Genomic DNA, 19475 nt, shown 5'->3' on the forward strand with positions numbered 1-19475 from the left:
ACTGAAGTACGTAGTACTTTGATGGCAATTACCAAGTCAACAACCCATTAAGCCACGTATATTTTGAATGAAGCTTCACCCGCCTGGTTGAAGTCGTTTTTTTTCATGAATATAGAATTATGCGAATAGACATAATACCGCGTTCTCGCCATTCATATAGCTATTTAGTGGCACTCGACAACAAAACTTTTCAACGGTTTCCTCGGTACAAGTATCACCGAAACGTTAGCGCCGACAGGCCTAATGAACTATCGATATCTGTTTCGTCCCGTGGCCTGCTACACAAAGCGGGCTCTATCCCTCGGACAAGATGGTTTCCAGATGTCTAAACATCTTTATTGCATACATTTAACAAGCTTAAGGACCCGCCATGAGTCTTACGATTTCTCTATTTAACACGTTGGTCACCCAGCGTAATTCGGCTAAGTTTCTCGCAAGACCCAAATCCGACCGTCGTACGCAGAACGTAAACAGAGCCATAAGCGGGAATTCATTGCTGTATCGCCTTCTATCCATTGTAAAGAAGAAATTATTTAGTTCCGAAATTGGAGAAAGCGATAAGCTTTCCAGCTAGAGTATTCCGAGGGATCTCCTGGCGGACATCCCAGATCTTTCATTCAGTCGAGAAGCATACTTCTTGTGAGACGCACGACAGTGATCTTTTCATCCTCAAAATGTTCAGTAGACAGCGTGAAAATATATTTGAAAGTGAGGAGAGTAGTGATGACAAAATGGTGAATTTTAGAAAAAAAGTTAGAAATAGAATTTCATTGAGTTCGGACTCGGATATTGAGGAAGCATATGCAAGTGAAGATCTTGAAGACATGTTGGAAGAATTTTCTATAGACGCAGAAGAGGAATTGGACTCTATTGATGATTCATTGAACAATATTCAGTGGAACGAATTCGCTAACGGGGAACTGACATTTCCGTTCACGGGAAAAAGCGGACTTCTGATGGATTTGCCATCTGACATTAGCGCAAGTGAAGTGTTTTCGTTATTCATTGATGAAAAAGTGATAAGCCTTTTAGTCACAGAGACTAAAAGATATGCAGAGAAAAAATTACATCAGAAATAGAAACCCAACTTCCAAAGAAATTATAAAATTTATCGAACTAATGGTTTGGATGGGTCTAGTACAGGTACCGCTTGTTAAATATTGGTCAACGCACCCTTTTTACATGTGGCGGATCGGTATCAATAGGACGCCGACAGGTCGAGCCGCGGGTACCAACCGCCAACACTAGAGGGCTACGACGACAACGAGTCTGTCTGTCTAACTCGCTAGTGGTCGAATATACGAGCGATTGATATAAATACCGCACCTAGCGAGACTCCCTCTACGTCTAAGGCAGGGACTACCGGGCATAGCCTTACTGACGAGACCACCGGTAGTCCCGGGACGAAACGCGAATTCTCTTTTCACCTGGCAGCAACTACTCGACTACACTTCCTACATACAATTTTTCATTTCCACGCAGCAGAATGTCCCGTAATCGTTTTTGAATTGCTATTAGGAAACTTGCACTTTGCAAATAACGAAACTATAAAACCGGATAGCGGACTCGGAAAGGTTTTACCACTCATGAACATATTGATAGACAATTACCAAAAAAATTTGTTCACCAGGTAAAGATATTGTAGTCGACGAGACAATGGTTCCTTGGAGGGGACAACTAATATTCCGACAATACATGCCGACGAAATCGCATAAGTATGTATAAAACTATTCAAACTGTGTTCCATCGAAGGTTACACATGGTCTGCAAAAGTATATTCTCAGCGAGATATCACCGGAAGTAAACAAGTTGGCATAGCTGAAAACGTCTGCATTGAACTTGCGGATAAATTGCTAAATGAAGGACGAACTTTGTTCGTCGACAACTTTTATGCCAGCTATCAGCTGGCAGTCAAATTTTTAAATTTTAGGACCCATGTCGTTGGAACTGTACGACACAACAAAAAATATATGCCCAATTTCGTAATGTCGTACCGGTTGAAGACAGGTGGAATGATAACACGAGAAGATAAGAACGGTATTGTGATGCTTAAATGGAGAGATGTTCAAGATGTTGAAATATTATCAACAAAACATGCACCCCCATTATGATTTCAAGCTCGAATTCTACATATCGCGGACGTCCTCCGAAACAGAAACCTTTGGCGGTAATTGCATACAATAGTGGAAAAAGTGGTATCGACAGAAGCGACCAGATGGTCTCACATGCCACTACGATACGGAAAAGCATCAAGTGGTATCGGAAATTAGCACTACATTTAATCTTAGGAACAACTATAACAAATGCTCATATTGTATACCAAACAGCCACAAACAAAAAAATACCGATAAGAAAATTTCGGGAAATTCTCGTTTCCGAATGGCTCGATGTGTCTTCAGAAAATACTATGCCCGACAACTATCGGGAGAAAACGAAGGTGTCCACCATTTGGAGATTCGTAAGAATCAGCAGGGCAAGCCTATAAGAAGGATGTGCGCCCTATGTTACAAGAAGAAGAGGCAAACTGTCGCACCCTAAGAAGCGAGAATAAACGTAAAAAAAACTACAACATATTGTTCGAAGTGTCCAAGAAAACTCCAAATGTGTTTGAAATGTTTTAACGAATACCATGCGACATAGCATAATGTAATATTTTATCCAGAATATAAATTAATAAAAAGTATGGTATAATGTCTTTTTAATATTTTTATGTTGTATATCCTATACATAATATCCTATATTTAATTAACTCGAACAAGAAGTACGTCACCCATATTTGGGCGACGGGTCCCCACGGAAGCATACCCGTCACACAGGTATGGGTGACGTGACGATCAACGTCTTAAAATCCTTCAAACCGAACAAATATCTTTTAGTTGTAGCATTCCTTAAATTTATTATCCACTCCGGAAAGAAACGGGAAATCTGGTTTTTCTCACATATGATGCTTCTCGCTAGCAACTTTCACTCGGAGGCAGCTAGCATCCTTCCTCACCACCAACATGGTAGATTAACCAATTAACAGCGACGTTCATTTTCCTCACTTTCCTAACGAGAACAACAAATTTGCCCTTAACAAATCCGCTTATCTCGTCATCGTCATAGAAAGTTCAGTTGCTCTACGTTTTTTTGACCAGTCTCCATCTTAACTTATATTGCGTACTCTGCTCGATCGCTATCTTAACTTATTGCTTATCAGTCGAATTTTAACCGAGAAGTGAGAATCGTGAGTTGGAATTGAGAGTTGTACGTAAAGAGTCGAAGGCGAGAATTGTTAACAAATATACTGTTAAACACCGCCGAGTATTCCTTTGGCATTATACACGTCCTACACCAAAATCACCTCAGCTATTAGGATTTTGTGGTTCTCGATTAGTTTAATTTGCCCCCGTTTTATCGCGATAGAAGTCGAAAAGAGGAAAAAAGATATAACCGTTTGATCGAACACGATGTTATGCTGGTTCCTAGAACGGATTTTTCTGTGTTTTCGCATGAACGTATCAAACAACGACCCGCGAATTCGATAAGAAATTTCTCATAGATTCTAGATGATATTTTATTAAATCTGTATCACACGTCAGGGGTTGACTTATGCTCAATTTTCCCCATTCAAACTTGTCATTGTTGAACAAATGTAGTAACTTGTGGATTCTTAGAGTAAGGACAAGTGATTGCTGGTAGAGTTTAAAGTTTAAGGTATTTTAATGAGTGATATTCGATAACAAAAGGACAGACTACGATATCGTCGCACGCCGACTCACACTCCGTGTCCGCTCAACTCGCACTCTGCTTCTCGACTAACACTCTCTGGCCGTTTTAGCACTCTATTGTCTATTGCTGGGCCCACCGCACACGTGTTCTACAGACGCTCGTAGCCAGGGTCACGTAGGTCTTTTCGGCAAAGCTATTTACCTGAAGGACCCGGTAATGCATTGATGGAGCCGACAACGCCTCGGCTCTCGCGACATTGTCTGTAGTTAGCTCGACGTTTCTTGGGCCCTTCTCCCCGATACTACACAAATGTCTTGTATGTATAAAAGAAAGTGTCTCAAAATATATTTCTTTTAATGCTATTTTTTACTCATTCATCGAAAACCCTTAGTAAAGAGTGTGTAGACAGAGGCGAAAGGCGTATATCGTTATTTTTACAAGCAATGTATTATTAGCAACTGCGTGTTGTTAAGGTTTGTCACGTGTCATTATTCCGTGGTCGCTTATTAGAAAGTTGATAACAAGTACGGCGCTTGTCAGTTATTTTTCCCCCTCGATACGCAGTCCTTTCGTTGAAATCCATTTTTACATTCCTTTGATCTACGTCACGGCATGCGTAAACGTCTCTTGGAACATAACTTAGAAATACGAGCGCATTGTATCGACGCGCAAGTAAGAAAAACAAGCAGAAGAGGGACGATATATGGCTTCCACTTACTGGCAAATATATTAATTCGCGCGAAACGCTTTCGTCACGGTTTGCATGCATTAAAATTTGCATCCGGCGTCCACGGAGTCGCGCGCGCGCGCGGAAAATTTAAAATTTAAATCACGCGCGCAATCGTAACACGTGACGCGGAGTACCGCCTTTACCGTGTCGCGATTTTTATTGAAAATGTACTCTCGAGGTGCCAGTTAATGCATAAATCGTTTGCTTTATTACTTTCACGATACCGTCTAAGAGACGTTTTTCTTCATTTTCTTCTTATATTTTAATTGATTTATCGTGATTGATGATAAATGGCCGATTCATTAATAATTTTCTATTTCAAACCAATTCTCCGAAGAATTTGCATTTCCTATCTATATCATTCTCCTAGCAAACTGATAATATTATGAAATTTTATACATTTTATATGGAAAGAAATTTTTGTATGCGTCATATCCTAAATTGAATTTACAGCATGCCACAGATGTATGATTATTCGTACGACAGATTTATACGCGTTTAGTTTTATTCGTGTTAGTTTCGAACAGTAGTTAGCTTCCCGAGGCATCAATCTCCCGATGTTTCAGCGACGCGTTCGTAACCCCTGTATTTTTGGCTGGTACACAACAAAACGATATATCGCCGTTCGACACTCAAAGGGTTATTTCAGCGGTGCGGTTTCGCCCCTCGTAACCGTTCCCAGAAATTTATTTTACGGTCCCTCCGGCCTCCGGTGGAAAGTGTCTAAACGGAAACGCGCGATTCGAAATGAAAAAAGCTAAAAGCCATAACTCTCCGATATATACAATCAATCAACGACGTGCAATTAGTTGAAAAACAAATCCCTCACATTTTGTTACGCTTTATTTTATAATTAAAGTAGTTAGAAAATTATAGCTAATTGTAAGGAATGTAAAAAAAAAACGATTCAAAATTTTAAAAAATTTCAACTTCAAATTTGGGGAATATTTATGTCACATATCGAATCAATAGTCGCAGCCACGTAAAAAATCTTCCAAAATATTTACTGTTTGTACATTTCTTTTTTTTTTGCATTATATCTCTTTTGTCATTTCTCATTCTCATGCCATTTGTGTACTTTATACGTTATTTTTTTATATTCTTAGAATACATATTTCGTTAACGTTGCTACGATCTTACTCTCCTTTAGTAAACAAAATGAATTTTTCGAACTGTTTAAAAAGTTCAGCGTAAAATTTTGTAAAGAGAAATTTTTCGTGTTAGCAAGACTTGCATCAATTTTGTTCAAACTACAGATATTTTTTAACATCACAAAAATATAATTGGATCGAAAATGACCGAAACAAGTATTCATATATCATCTACTATCCTTCATCGTCTGTCTCTTTTCCTTTCAAACGTATGCTATTAATATCGAAATTTTGAACTATAATACAAGCCCCATTGCTTGTGGCTAACTTTTTAAGTAAACAAGTTTACACAAGACAGTTTCAACATCGCTATATGTCCTCGGCTTCTAGCAAGAACAGTAAACACGGTGAAGCACGTTTTCGCCTTCGTCCACGACACGATACAGCAAGAGCCATCTTTGAAATTAACCAAGAATTCTCAGAGGACGGCCGCTGCGTGGTCTATGTAATCACTTGACCTAGGGCTGAACAGATTTTAGATAATAATACCGTCCCGGTTATATGCTTACTGCCTTAATCCACGCTTACGACTGTAAGTCCCTGCTGAACTTCCGCTCCTTTCGAAGCATACGTAGCCACGTTTTATCAAGATTAGATCCGATTAGAAGATTCACGCGTTGTCGACAAAAGGTGTTGAAACGCCTGCGAAGAACCAGGCCTTCCATTCGAACGAACATATCCTTTTAAGATTGAGAAACGCGTATCTAAACGCAACGGAATTGAAATTGAATCGTTTTGAAGGATGCGTTTCATTTCAGCAGCCGCTTTTGCGAAACGATAATTAAACGTTTATGTCGTCGCATTTCGAATTTCGCCAAGATATTTGTTCGACATAAATGTGAAACTTGTCAAATAAACGCATCGTCATAAATTAATTTCGTGAGGGGATTCACCGAAATGAACATTGGATTTTATTTGTACCCTGCCTTTCTTTTTCTGTTACTTTCTTTTCGATCCTTTTATCACTCGTACTGTCTTTTTCTAAATTTTCCCTTCATCATTCTCATCAAATCTGCACCATTGTAACGCAACCATCTCGCGCAAATTAAGCGATCAAATAAAAAGGGAATCAATTAACAAATTCCGCAACAACGCACAAAACATTTTAAACGGAGCATTTTAGCCGAAGAAAATAATTACGTTGCGCAAGTGAAGTGAAAAAGACGAAGTAAGAGAGAGATTTTTCCAGCCGGGCTGGTGGTGTAATTTAAAGCAGCCCAGCGGGTAGCAAGAATATTTGTTTCTCGGGCGTGTTCTCGTTGAGGATCGAAATAAGGAACGGTGAATCGCAGCGAAAATCCTGTAAGCGTGCTTCCGTGGCGGGCTTTTGAACGAAACAAGCTCGGTTGGTTTTAAAGAGCAGCTTATTATACCAATACGCTGTTTTCAACCTGCATCTCTCTGCCACTTCTTCATATCTCCACCCGGCTGCTCGATGAAATTTTGCTATTGAACGCACATCGTTACACAGGCCCGCCTGTGGCGCAATAATTAAGGTGCACGTCTATATCGTCCGCGATTCTCCTATTATATTGATCTGACAACGATGGCACAATGTTAATTACGGGCTTAGTCAGCCGTTCTTCTGGATATTTTCATCGTGATTAAGGGTAATTCCATATAGAGCTCAAATTGTAACGCCCCCGCTGATTTCATTAAAAATTTTGCGCCACTATTCATCAGTGTTACTCTCGGTACGCGATTCGTTCTTTCGTCATTTTCTTATTCGTCTATCGTTTGTTTCTTTATAATCTCCTGTTGCTAGTTTATATTTGGATTTTACCTATTTATATTATCGGTATGTTTAGCCGCTTATATACAGGGTGGTTGGTAACTGATGGTACAAGCGGAAAGGGAGTGATCCTACGCGAAAAAAGAAGTCGAAAATATAGAATAAAAATTTTTTTTTATTTTTTTTTTAATTTTTCCATCGAGACAACGATCTACAGTGAGATCCGTTATAACGTACCGCACGCGTACCGAGCGAAAATTCAAAGTCGATTTTCTCGAAAACAAAGCCTCAAACTAAAAATTTTTATTCTATATTTTCGACTTCTTTTTTCGTGTAGAATCACCCCCTTCTCGCTTGTACCACCAGTTACCAACCACCCTGTATAATAAAATCAAAACTCGTAGCTAGGATCTGCTTTATATTTACTTATTGCAAATATGCTTAACAATTTGTACATTCACGAAATACAAGTACGTACATAACAAAACTCATTTTACAAAAACACAACAGAGCTGCAGTTCCAACTTTTAAAAATCCTAGTACGCTGCCTTGCCTATACTTGTTCCTGGTTCTTCCATATCTGCAATATGCTTTTGCCATATGGGATACCGCACTTAGCAAAACACCGAGACCGGCTTTGAAAAATTCAACACAACTTCTTGCTATCTGCAACTGTTTCCTATCTTTTAAGATATACTCTTATGAAACGGAATAACCACAAATGCTATGGCATAATATTTAGATTTAATTTATATCCTCTGTATAACAGGCGTACTGTTGCGGCATGCTTCTGCACAACATTGTTAATAATAGAATTGACTGTCCTGCTTTTCTTAATCCAGCGAAATTACATGTAACACCTCACACTGTCACACATCCAAACCTATTTTATTAGCCCTTTTATATATCTAAATACGATCACATTGATACCATTGATAGAATCTGCAACAGATTTCATAATCATTTTCATCTTGTCTCTGACATCGCCGATAAAGTTGAACATTCTATATAGTGTTTTCTTCACGACACTATTCCTGTTCTAGATTAATTACAACTCACATCATCTACTTGTGATTTTTTGATCTACCTGTGATTTTCATTGAGCGAAAGATTTTGTTTTGTTCTACACGTGCGATGTTTTTCTATACGTTCTGAAAGAGCTTTGCTCGTTTATTGTCGTAAATAAATAAATAAATAAAATTGCTTGAAACTAAAAAGACGCAACTTTTTTTTCTTTTATGACTCGTTGATTTACTTTTATGATTCTCCTCTTGCTTGTTTACGTTACGACACCATGTGTTTACATTCTCTTTGTATTCGTTTAATTGGAATTCTCCGCATTCGCCGGATACTTCTTCGTGTGCTTTATCAGAAGAAACAGACCTTCTTGAGAAAATTTTGAAAGAAAAGCCAAAATTGACTACTTAGACGGTTTATCTTCCATTCTTTGCTAAGAAAAAGACGCAAGTCCGTAAGACAGAACACGAAGCAGTGGCAGGAAAGTTTCCATTCGACCAGCGAACTTGTTCATCTTAAAACTTCGCCGTGTAATAAAAAAGGAAGTATCGAATAAACTCGGGAAACAAAAATGTCAAAGGTAATCTCGATTCATCGGCAATAAATTTCGCGGGATCAAGTTAACGTCAAAGATCGATCCCGGTGATAGCATGCGGATCGTTGGTGCGTAATTAATAATTAGTGGCTGGCCAGAAAATTATTCACTATTATGGTAATAGCGATTAAATCATCCCTGCCGCGTGTTACCGCCGCCGATTTTCCACAAAGCGGTTACCTAAGCTTTTGTAAATTTACATACAATAAACCACGCGCGTTATCTCAAACGTAACGTTGCAAGAGGATCATAAGGAAAGAAAAGAATAAAAGAAGAGAGAAAAAGAAGAGTTAATAATCGATGGTTAATAATCGAACAATCGTTAACTGCATCTCCCTTGGTTAATTGAATGAGAACGCGAGCCGAAAACGAAGGACGAGAAATCCAGCCTATTTCATTTCAGATTATCTTCCTCTCTATCGCTTCATATTCGATCATCGATGTATAAAGAGACTCGTTTCTCCCTTGTGAATTTTTCCGTCGTATCCCCTCGACTTTTTTATCGTGAGTCACGCAACGATTCATTTCGATATCAAAAATCCGACAAAGGCTTTTTAAAGCGCGAAAATGAAAACGAAAGATTATCTTTCGTCCCTATCCCCGCGCAGTCTCGTCGATTGTCCGTCATCCTAGCAAAATAAAGAGACACGAAGAACGAACAAAAGAGGCAAAGCTAAACGCTCGAGTCTCCGTGCCTGTTAGACGCGTGAAGGATTCTCCGTTTTTACAAACGAGCTACGTCTAAATCTCGTGGTTTAAAGATTTTCTCTTTCATTAACGTTTTACGATTCTCCTTGAAGTTTTTTCCAAGCTAAAATGAAGATACTGAACGGATCTTGTGTGTTTATTCAGCGTGGGATCTTTTTTAACGAACAGATGAAATCCAACAACGATTATTCGACAGAGAGATTCCTTGCGTGGAAGATGAACGGTTTGACGGCAATCAACGAAAGTGGAAGAATAGTACGCGCAGAAGGGAAGCTGTTTGTCAGCTTTTTTTTGTTCTTTTGTTTCAGAAAATCGTACGAAATGGTATAGAATATCGAAGATGGGAATGTTATGGAGATACACCGCGGATGAAGATTGGCATGTTATGGATAAGTATATTGTTTAACGATGAGGAGGGATGTTGAAAATAGAGGGAATAAGTGGAACGAGTTTTACGAGCGTGTTTTAGGCCATGAGAAAAAGAAGAATAATAGATGAAAGAAATTCGTAAAGGAAAACTGGCAAATAGCAAAAGAAAAAATAATAAAAATTTATGTATATCTATAAACCACAGGAGCACGATATGGTAAGTACATTCTCGTTGATTTTCTAATTTTAATATCACTTTATGATTAAATAGAAGGATTTTAATATGACATAGTTGAAAATTTTTTTATTATTATTATTTATTTATTTACATTTTACAATTTGTCCAGTAGGACATTTGGTAAAATATTATAGCTTAGTGATATAGCAATATAGCATGTGGATGGCTACCCCCAGTGGGATACCGTCTTCAAAATAGTTGAAAATGAAAACAATCTTAGGTCTAAAGATGTATTTAAAATATCAGATAAGTTGACCAAATGTTATGAAAAGCAAGAGTGTAATTATTAAAACATGATAGATTAATACATATTTTATAGAAAATGTCGTATGAATCAACTAATGTATACAAAATTATATAACTCCATTTAAAAAAGTGGAGGTGACTTTGAAATCTTCGAAACTCCTGCAGCTGCAAAAATTTGTTACTGCCATATTACAGCTTCTTTTATACTGAACAACATTTGTTAATAAAATTTTCCCAGATCTCTATAAACAACGGAAATATTCAAGTGCCAATTCTCTTATCGGACCATTCTGCGCAATAAAGAATAATAAATGAAAAATACTATTAAAAATATCGAAATGGAAAGTAGATCTTACATAAATACAATGCTTGAAACATATATTTATATACCTAACACTATCGCTTCCTTTTTCTGCACGCTTTAACAGCAAACCAACTTAAACTAGTCGCAGAGCACAGCACATAGAAATAAATCGCCGATCAGCCAGAATAAGCGGGCTACAAATCAAGATAGCGCTCGTTTGGTAGCCGTTTTCAGCGACGTTTCACCATTGCATCTTCCATTCCCAAATCGAGAGAAAAGGAGGTCGGAACAACGACAGTAAAAGGTAGTAGCAGAAATCTCAAAGAGTAAAGACTTTTTGGTATTCATTTTAAATACTATTGTGCACACTTTTACGTTACCGTTATTGAAACGATATTCTAACATCAAGTGAACGTACGAATATTTTCATTTAGCAATGATGTTTACATTCGGTGCAATGGAAGATGAAAAACTATCATTTTATCATTAGAAGAGGTGAGAAAGGGAGGGACGCAGATAAAAGCAGGAGAGGAGCAAGAAAGGACGACAGCAGACCAAATTATAGAAGAAAGAAGAAAGGGAGAAGCAGAAGAGAGGGGGAAAAGGATAAGGGAATCCAAATATAATATACACTACAGAAATATAGCCAAAGAAAAATTACCAAAATACTTAGAAGGGAGGATGAAGTGGAGGGACAGAAGAATACTGGCAAAATTCAGATGTGGAAACGAGACCAAAGCAAGGGAATACTGGAAAGAAGAGGGAGAAAAAAGATGCAGACTATGTAAAAGGAAAGAAGATCTGAAACATGTAATAGAAGAATGTGAAATAACAGGAGGACCAAAGGACATAGGAAAAACGCTAAATAAGATTGGAGAAGGTTTAACAGAACTGAAAGCAATAATAGAGAAGAGAAGGGCTAAAGACCAAAGTTGCAATGGTTTTTAGTCATTAGTTGCTAATTTGTAGTTTCTAGTTTTAGTTTTTAGAAATAGAATAATTAAGGTAGTGCAATAGAATAGAGTGGAAAAGAGGAGAGGTAGACATATAAGAAGAGAAATAAACATGAGATGTAAAACCGAAAGTTCATCCAAAACCGAAAGGCACGGACTAAGCAATAATAAATAAATAAACTATCATTTTATTACATCGTTCGAATACTTTTGTGAGACACTTAACATAAATGTTTCTAATAAATGTATCACAACTCCTATCTATATTATTGAATCGTTTTCAAATTTTACTGATGTAATCTTGACACTTTCCCGCCACTATAAATACCAAATTATTTTAACAAATTAGTTTAGTACACCTCATATTATTAATTGAAATTTGTAAGTGTAAGCGTTCGAATACTTTCGTGAGCCACTGTATCTAGCTTCGTAACTGAAACTTCAAAACAGATCTCTCTTTGTGCTCTTGAAAATTTTCAAATAATTACGAAAATACATATCGTATACATATTTTAAAAACTTCAATTTACCACTTCTGGTTGTGTTTCAAGCCTACAGAGTTCAATCAAAATGCAAGTTATTTGCAATAGTGAAAATACTTTACGTAGTATTCTTGATGTGATTCTTTATACTTTATGTAATATCTTTTTAGTTATAAATCCATGGGAAATTCACAATTAGAAAAATGTCCAAAATGCCTACGAACTATGAACATATGTATACAAACTGGAAATTTTTGAATGGTTTTATAATCATATTCAAAGTATAGTACTCGCTATAACATGTAATGGGTGAAACAAATATTTATGTAGATTCCATTTTAACCAGTTAACTGTGTTATCTTTGACGAGTGTACTTTATTTCGACGCGCTTGTATTTATTTACGCACTCCATGACCTAACTCCATAAGAGAGATTCTAAAACTAAATTCCGCAGTCAATTGGTTAATAGTTGTATTCATCAAAATATTAGTTTGCATAAATATCAGCAGTCTACCTATGAAAAACCTTCTATACCGCATAGAAGAGTTGTATTCATAGGAAAAAAGTACAAGTGTCGTTCACTATCCACTTACACCGTACGTGAAATGTTTGCTATAGAAATCCCAGTCTCGGTAGTAAACGTAAAAGAATATTCCAAGAATAGAAAAGACACATCTAACGCGGGCAAGTTTGATCGATTCCGAATATTCTTGGAAGTGGAACATTTTATGAGGGCCAATTTAACGTCCAAACTTTACGATGCCGAATATCTATCGCGATGGTTGATGATAGTCGCACGAGAATGATATACCGACGATTCCAGAAATAATATTATACTGTTGTTTGAAAGGTTCGATCAGCAAGCACATCTTACCAGATATCAAGTCGATAAGGCAGAAGCTTTATCCTTACACTTGACGAGTGATTTTCACGTCTTCGCATTTCGCTTACTTTCCCTAAACGTTTGCTTTTCCCTTCTGTCTCTTTTTTGTTCCTTTTTCCTCTGAGAACACGACCTTTCATCGTACGTGCCTGCTCATCCTCCCTTTTAACGAGAACGCAAAGTCGAGAAGATTACGAAACGAATGAGCTTCAAGTCGCAAGAAAAAGTTCGCGTATCGTAAAGTTCGGCCCCGCAAAATCCGACGGCTGGACGGACTATGAAATTCCAAGCATGCCATCAAATACCGTGTTTAAATATTTTTATAGTGCCCTGAGTTCTCTCATTGTTCGCGAAACTATGAAGGAATGTGAGTTTCAATTAATTCGCGAATTATTAATTCTTCAAAGTTCCTTATCGCGATCGCAGAACATTACAAATGTCCGAAAATACAGTTTTCTAAACTGCCACGAAACTTCGAAACAAATTACCCTGAAGTATCTCTGAATATCGATACGTTTTCGTGGTCGTAAATGTTTTTGCCACCCCTTCGTAGCATTGGCCGACAAGAAGATTTTATTGCGTGTTTGTATCTAAAAACGGGATTGTATTTCTTGTTCGATTGGGAGTATTGATATTATAGACAAATGAAATTAAATTCTGATATAGAATATATTTGTTTCGAAAATGGAAGATCCAGAATCCTATTATATTTTTATATGTATGTAACTTTATTTCAATTTTGCAGTCTATATGATACGCCGTAATATTTTTAAATTACTAGTACACTTTCAAAATTCGAAATTATACAGCCTACTTTGATATTTGTTTATTTCAAATACGGTGCCAAACAAAAGTATCGGCATAGGCCGGGTCTTCGTATAAAATTCTTTGTAAATCTGTAAAGAATGTGATTCTCTATTTAATCTTTTTGTAAAACATAACTGTCGATTCCAAAGTTTAAGTATACCATGAAACATACATTTTAAAAATGATTTTAATAAACAAAAAAGGCAAAATGCACGCAAAAGTCTGTTTTCAGAGGAACAAAAGTATTAGCATACTTAAGAAATTTGTTATTACGTGTAGTATACCTAAATATTTCCAATGTTAGCATATCGGTTATATCACGGGAAGCTCCTCCATTCAAGCTGATGATCATTCTTTAGAGTTAGTAAGAATATTTTCCAGAAAGATAAATTACGTGAATAATGGAAAATAAAACAAAAGAGACAACAAGGGTTGAAAGAAAGGTTGTATTAAATTTATATGCGCAAGGAAAATCTTACTCGGAAATAAGCAAAGTTATTAACAGAAGTCGTTTTGCCATGAGAAGTGTGATTAAATGATTTCTTGAGAATGAGATCTAAGAAATACCACACGAAGACACCGTCCTTGGGAGCTTACAAGCCGAGAAAGAAATATAGTCGATATAATAAAAAAAGAACGTAAAACTATATCATTGGAAATAGCTGGAATAGTAAAACACGAATTTAACACGAAAATACAGTTCGAACAACACCCAGAACTGCTGGATACGAATAAAGAGTTGCAAGAAGAAAAACATACATTAGTAAAATTCATAAAAAAAATTATTGATGTTCGCTATTAATTATGTACACGAAAATACAACTTTCTGCGACAAAGTATTGTTTTTAGGCGAAAGCAAATTTAATATTTTTCAATGGAATGGACGGTTTTTAATTTGATGAAAACCGAATACTGAATCAGATGAAAAAATTTGTCCAAACCTTCAAACACGAGAGTGGTGGAGTAATGGTATCAGCGTGCATGAACATCTCTAGTGTAGGAGAACTTGTTTTTGTTGAAAACGCCAAGCACAAATATGATTATTTAAATATTTCAATATTCTAAAATTGAATTTAGGGCAAGATTATTATTTTCGGCAGGTTAATGATACCAAACATACAGCCTACATTGTTAGACATTACATTTTAATACATCGCATACGTTAACGACTCCAGCACAATCTTTAAACCTAAATCTTATTGAGTATCTTTATCTTATATTACGTCTAAGCAAGACCTAAATAAAGTACTGCTGGAGGAATGACACCAAGTAGATCAAAAAGTCACAAAAATATTAATACATTCAATTTCTAATCGCCTGAGAACTATTATAAAAAAAGGATTGTTTACTAGATATTAAACCAAATGTTGTAATAAATCTATATTGCAAAATCGTATATGCACCAATACTTTTGTTCCACTGAAAACGGATTTTTATATGCATATTTCATTTTTTTTTATTATAATTATTTTTAAAGTTTATGATTCATGGTATGGTTAAACTTCGAAGTCAAGGGTTACATTTTATAAAAGAATAAATGAAGAATCACATTCTTTAGAAAATTTACAAAGAATTTTATATGAAGATCCGGCCTCTGTCAATACATTCGTTTCACTTTGTATATAAACTAAAAAATTATTCAAGCTAATAATTGTTTCAAACTAAAAAAATGAGAATTTCTTATATCGACGATGATCTTTCACAAACGAAGTCTCGTTTTATGTATAGTCTAGCTTAATCTGTTTCAATCTACGTCTTATTGATATTCGTGATGATATTCGTGATTCGTTCTGAACTTTCCAAATCTACACGAGATCACCCATTAGAAGTAATATAATATGTAATAAAGAAAATTATTCAGCAACAGTTTCATAATTACAATGTAAAGTTACTAACTCGAGTACGTGATTGTTAAAAATTAATGCATCGATACTACTTTGATTTCCTGAAAATAACTCGAAGTGTCTGTACTTAAAGGGTATTCCAATTTCTGCGCTGAAACAGTAATCAACTGCTGATAAATTTATAGTAGGAATCTCTATTTGCTGTGGATGATATCTAGGAATAATGTTACGTACGGCGTTATCGATTGAACATAGTAAACAACTTACCAAACCATTCTCATTTTATCTCTGCTATCGTACAACACACGGTATATACACAGGTCTAGAAACTCCAGTCGAGGAGGTAAGGCTACAAACGAGATATACGAATAGACAAATCACCCTTCATGGCCCAACGTAACTGCCATACCGACTGAGAAATTCCATAGTAACTTCAGCGTGCTCTACTCATAAACAACAGTCATTGATAAAATACTTATTAAAGAAGTATCAGTAAAAGCCAAACAGCATCATATATGAATGCGTGTGCTTATAGAAAGTAGAGACATTTGATCTTGATAGGCAATTTCAGGCTCGATGTAGCGACGATATATTTCGCACGAATACTATTTCTTGAATGCTTTAGTAGTATGAAGGTGTACATTTGAATTACAGACATATTCGTATAAAGAAATGGACAAAAATTGATTATGTATTGAATTGAGTACCACGTACTGTTGATTCGGAAATGCCGCACTGGCGTGGTTTTACTTCGACGTTCGCCCACGTCGACGATTGTACAAAGAATACTCGCAAACACGGCCGTCCCAAGTGTTCGAACTTCGCATTTTCTTACAGAACATCTTTAAGAGTTCCTTTGACAGATACGCCATACATGTATGCATTTTAATAAATGAAGTTTATTGATCACATGTTTATAATTTACATTGTACCTCGCAGTCTAAAGAAAAATCAAAGCGCTTAATAATTTACGTGAGACCCATTTGTTAAGAAAAAAGATTCAGTAATTGTTATAATAAGAATATTTCTTATAATGTTCCCCTTTATCTTTTTGATTTCAGTTCCATTATATCTAACACTAGATTCAATTAACTAACAACTACTATAAAATAAAACGAACAAATAGGAAAGAATAATCTGATTTGTTATAAACAAATTAATGAACTAATTATAAGAAAACTAATTGCGAAGCCAGTAAATTAGTTTTATAATAATATAAATTTTGCGAGACCTAACCTCCTTACCTGTTTGCCTATATATCTTGCTGTCGTCCCGCCAAATATTCTTAGATCGTCAATCATTTCACATATTTTTATCATTTTGAAATGAGTGTCGTATGTGACCAGCTATAGAATTTATAATTCTTCCCACAGTAAGCGTTGCAATATGTTTATGCATTTTGTTGATAACGTTATGAGTGACGCGAAAATGGTAAGGGAACTTTAGCACAAACGAGATATAAGAATAGCCCAATCATACAATGTATTTTTTAGCCCGAATTCCCGCGACTCTAGAGCCCCATTACAGATATATGAAAACAAATTATGATCAAGAATTATAAATTCCCAATCGGGTCACATGAATGACAGCAATTTTAAAGTGATCAAAATCTATGAAATAATTGGCAATCTAAGATAATATGACAGGATAACAGCGAGACAGAAATATAGAAATAAGCAGATCAAGTCTGCTAAAATAATCTTCTCTCCTTAAAAATAATTTTATGATAGTTTTCAATTAGTTTCCTCATAATTAGTTAATTATTTCTCTTATAATTAATTAATTAATTCCTTTTTCTGTTTTCGTTTTATTTCACAGTAATTGTTAGTTAATATAACCTAGTTTTAGATACACTGGATCATCAAAGAGATAAATGGAAACGTTATAAGAAATGTTCATTGTTACGTTTTGTTTGGCTCGTTTTAGTTGTGTTGCCGTTAATTTTTGAATTCAGATTAAATTGTAGTGTTGTCTGTTATTTAATGCTATTGGCAATTAAACTCCACGTTTCGGCTAACCTGCTACGCGCAGGAGTACTGCCACAGGAGAGGATTAAAGTTGGTGAAAATAAATGTTCGCTTAATCCTATTATATTATTAGACAAATATTCTTCAGAAAAAAATGTTTATTCGTATTCTAATTGGATATTGACAGGATTGTCGTTGAAATTTCAAATACTCGAAGTTACAATTGTTCGCAATACGTTTTCACTCTTATTAATTACAAGATTTTAATTTGACAGATTTTCAATAATTTACAAATTGACAAATGCAAACACGTCGATTAACAAGATTAACAAGAACTGGGAACTAATCACACGGAACTGAGGAATTAACTACTCTGAACTAAGGAATTATCTCTCTCTCTTCTTTGTCGCTACGCTTATTTATATTTAGGTCTACCGTGGAGAGGTCGTTATGTGACGGGTTATTCCGTGGGGGTTGTGAGGCTCGAATTTGGTTTCTATACAAATTGTTAAAATTTATTTAAATTTCAAATTGGAACGCTCACTCGCGCTATTGATAGTTTTAGTCTACGTTACGGCGCATGCGCAGCGCGGGACGTGACATCGTATTATAATCGGGATTTTTCTAATCGCAATATGTATGCTTATTGTTTTTACTTGATTCGTATTAATAGATTTGTGATACAGATAGTAAATTGCGAGCTAGATGACTGGGTTGAAATGTGAAACATTGAGTTAAAAAATAAATATATTTTTTAGGAATAAACATTTCCTGAAAAATAATGTTTATGCTTCCCTGAAATTAAGAAAGGATGCTACTCCTTGTTTGTATTCAAGTAATGATAACGATGTATTCGAAAATCATTTCAAAATCATTCCAAAAATTAAAGAATACGAGAATATTAAAAACTAGAAAATGAATTATAGTAAGAGAAGTCTAATGTTTTTTATTCGCAATTACGGGTGAATGCGGAGCACTGAAAAGAGTAAGTGAAGAACTCTTTTTAGGTAACATTAGTGATGTATGTCTGTAAAATGCAATCGTGCATAGAGTTCACAATTTCGTTTTGACGTTTATATTGACATAATTATTTCCTTGTGACGGACGAAATAGTTGTTTAACAGATAAATAACGATTATGTTTAATGCTATATCGCACTTCGTCCTCTATGTATTGTAAAATGCGTGGTACTCCCAGGTTTAATCTTCCAAGTCGTAGCACAATCGTTCGCTGATTTGGTCAGGCATATGATAAAATTTGGCGCATTGCGAATTAAGATAGCGAGTTTAAATGATTTTCATAGGAATTGTGTTCTCCTATTTGAGTAAATGTCAATAAAAAATGTTTTAGTTTCCACCCAAAGAAACATATTAAAGGTTTTAAGGCCGCCCGTTTTCGGAAGAGGTACAGCTCTGCACGGTGTGGAACACCACATCAAGACGACGCCAGGACTCCCCGTCTACAGTAACCTTCGACCCTCGCCCCCCATCGGCTTAAACAGGTGAAGGCGGAATTCGAGATGATGATTGAGCAAGGAGTGATTAGATCATCGAAGAGATGGGCATCATCCTTGCACGTTGTTCCCAAACAAGACGGAGGCCTACAACCCGGTACCATATCCGGCAGATATTCGCCGCCCCATATTGAAAATTTCGCGCAGCAACTACATTTTTTTTTTTTTTTATTTATTTGTTGAAATTACAATCAATTCTCGCGTTAAGAAGCAGCAACTACATGG

The 19475-nt window shown here is 36.0% G+C and overlaps 1 protein-coding gene across 1 annotated transcript; it reads left to right on the forward strand.

Annotated features, from left to right (window-relative positions):
* The first annotated feature begins 674 nt into the window (after positions 1-674).
* Positions 675-11749, forward strand: LOC117212457. The gene is made up of 2 exons (XM_033457313.1): positions 675-984; positions 11292-11749. Exons 1-2 carry the CDS (start codon positions 675-677, stop codon positions 11747-11749), a joined length of 768 nt encoding a protein of 255 aa, XP_033313204.1.
* Positions 11750-19475: the final 7726 nt, after the last annotated feature.

Source organism: Bombus bifarius, unplaced genomic scaffold (assembly GCF_011952205.1).
Source record: "Bombus bifarius isolate JDL3187 unplaced genomic scaffold, Bbif_JDL3187 scf7180000008297, whole genome shotgun sequence".
Lineage (NCBI taxonomy): Eukaryota > Metazoa > Arthropoda > Insecta > Hymenoptera > Apidae > Bombus > Bombus bifarius.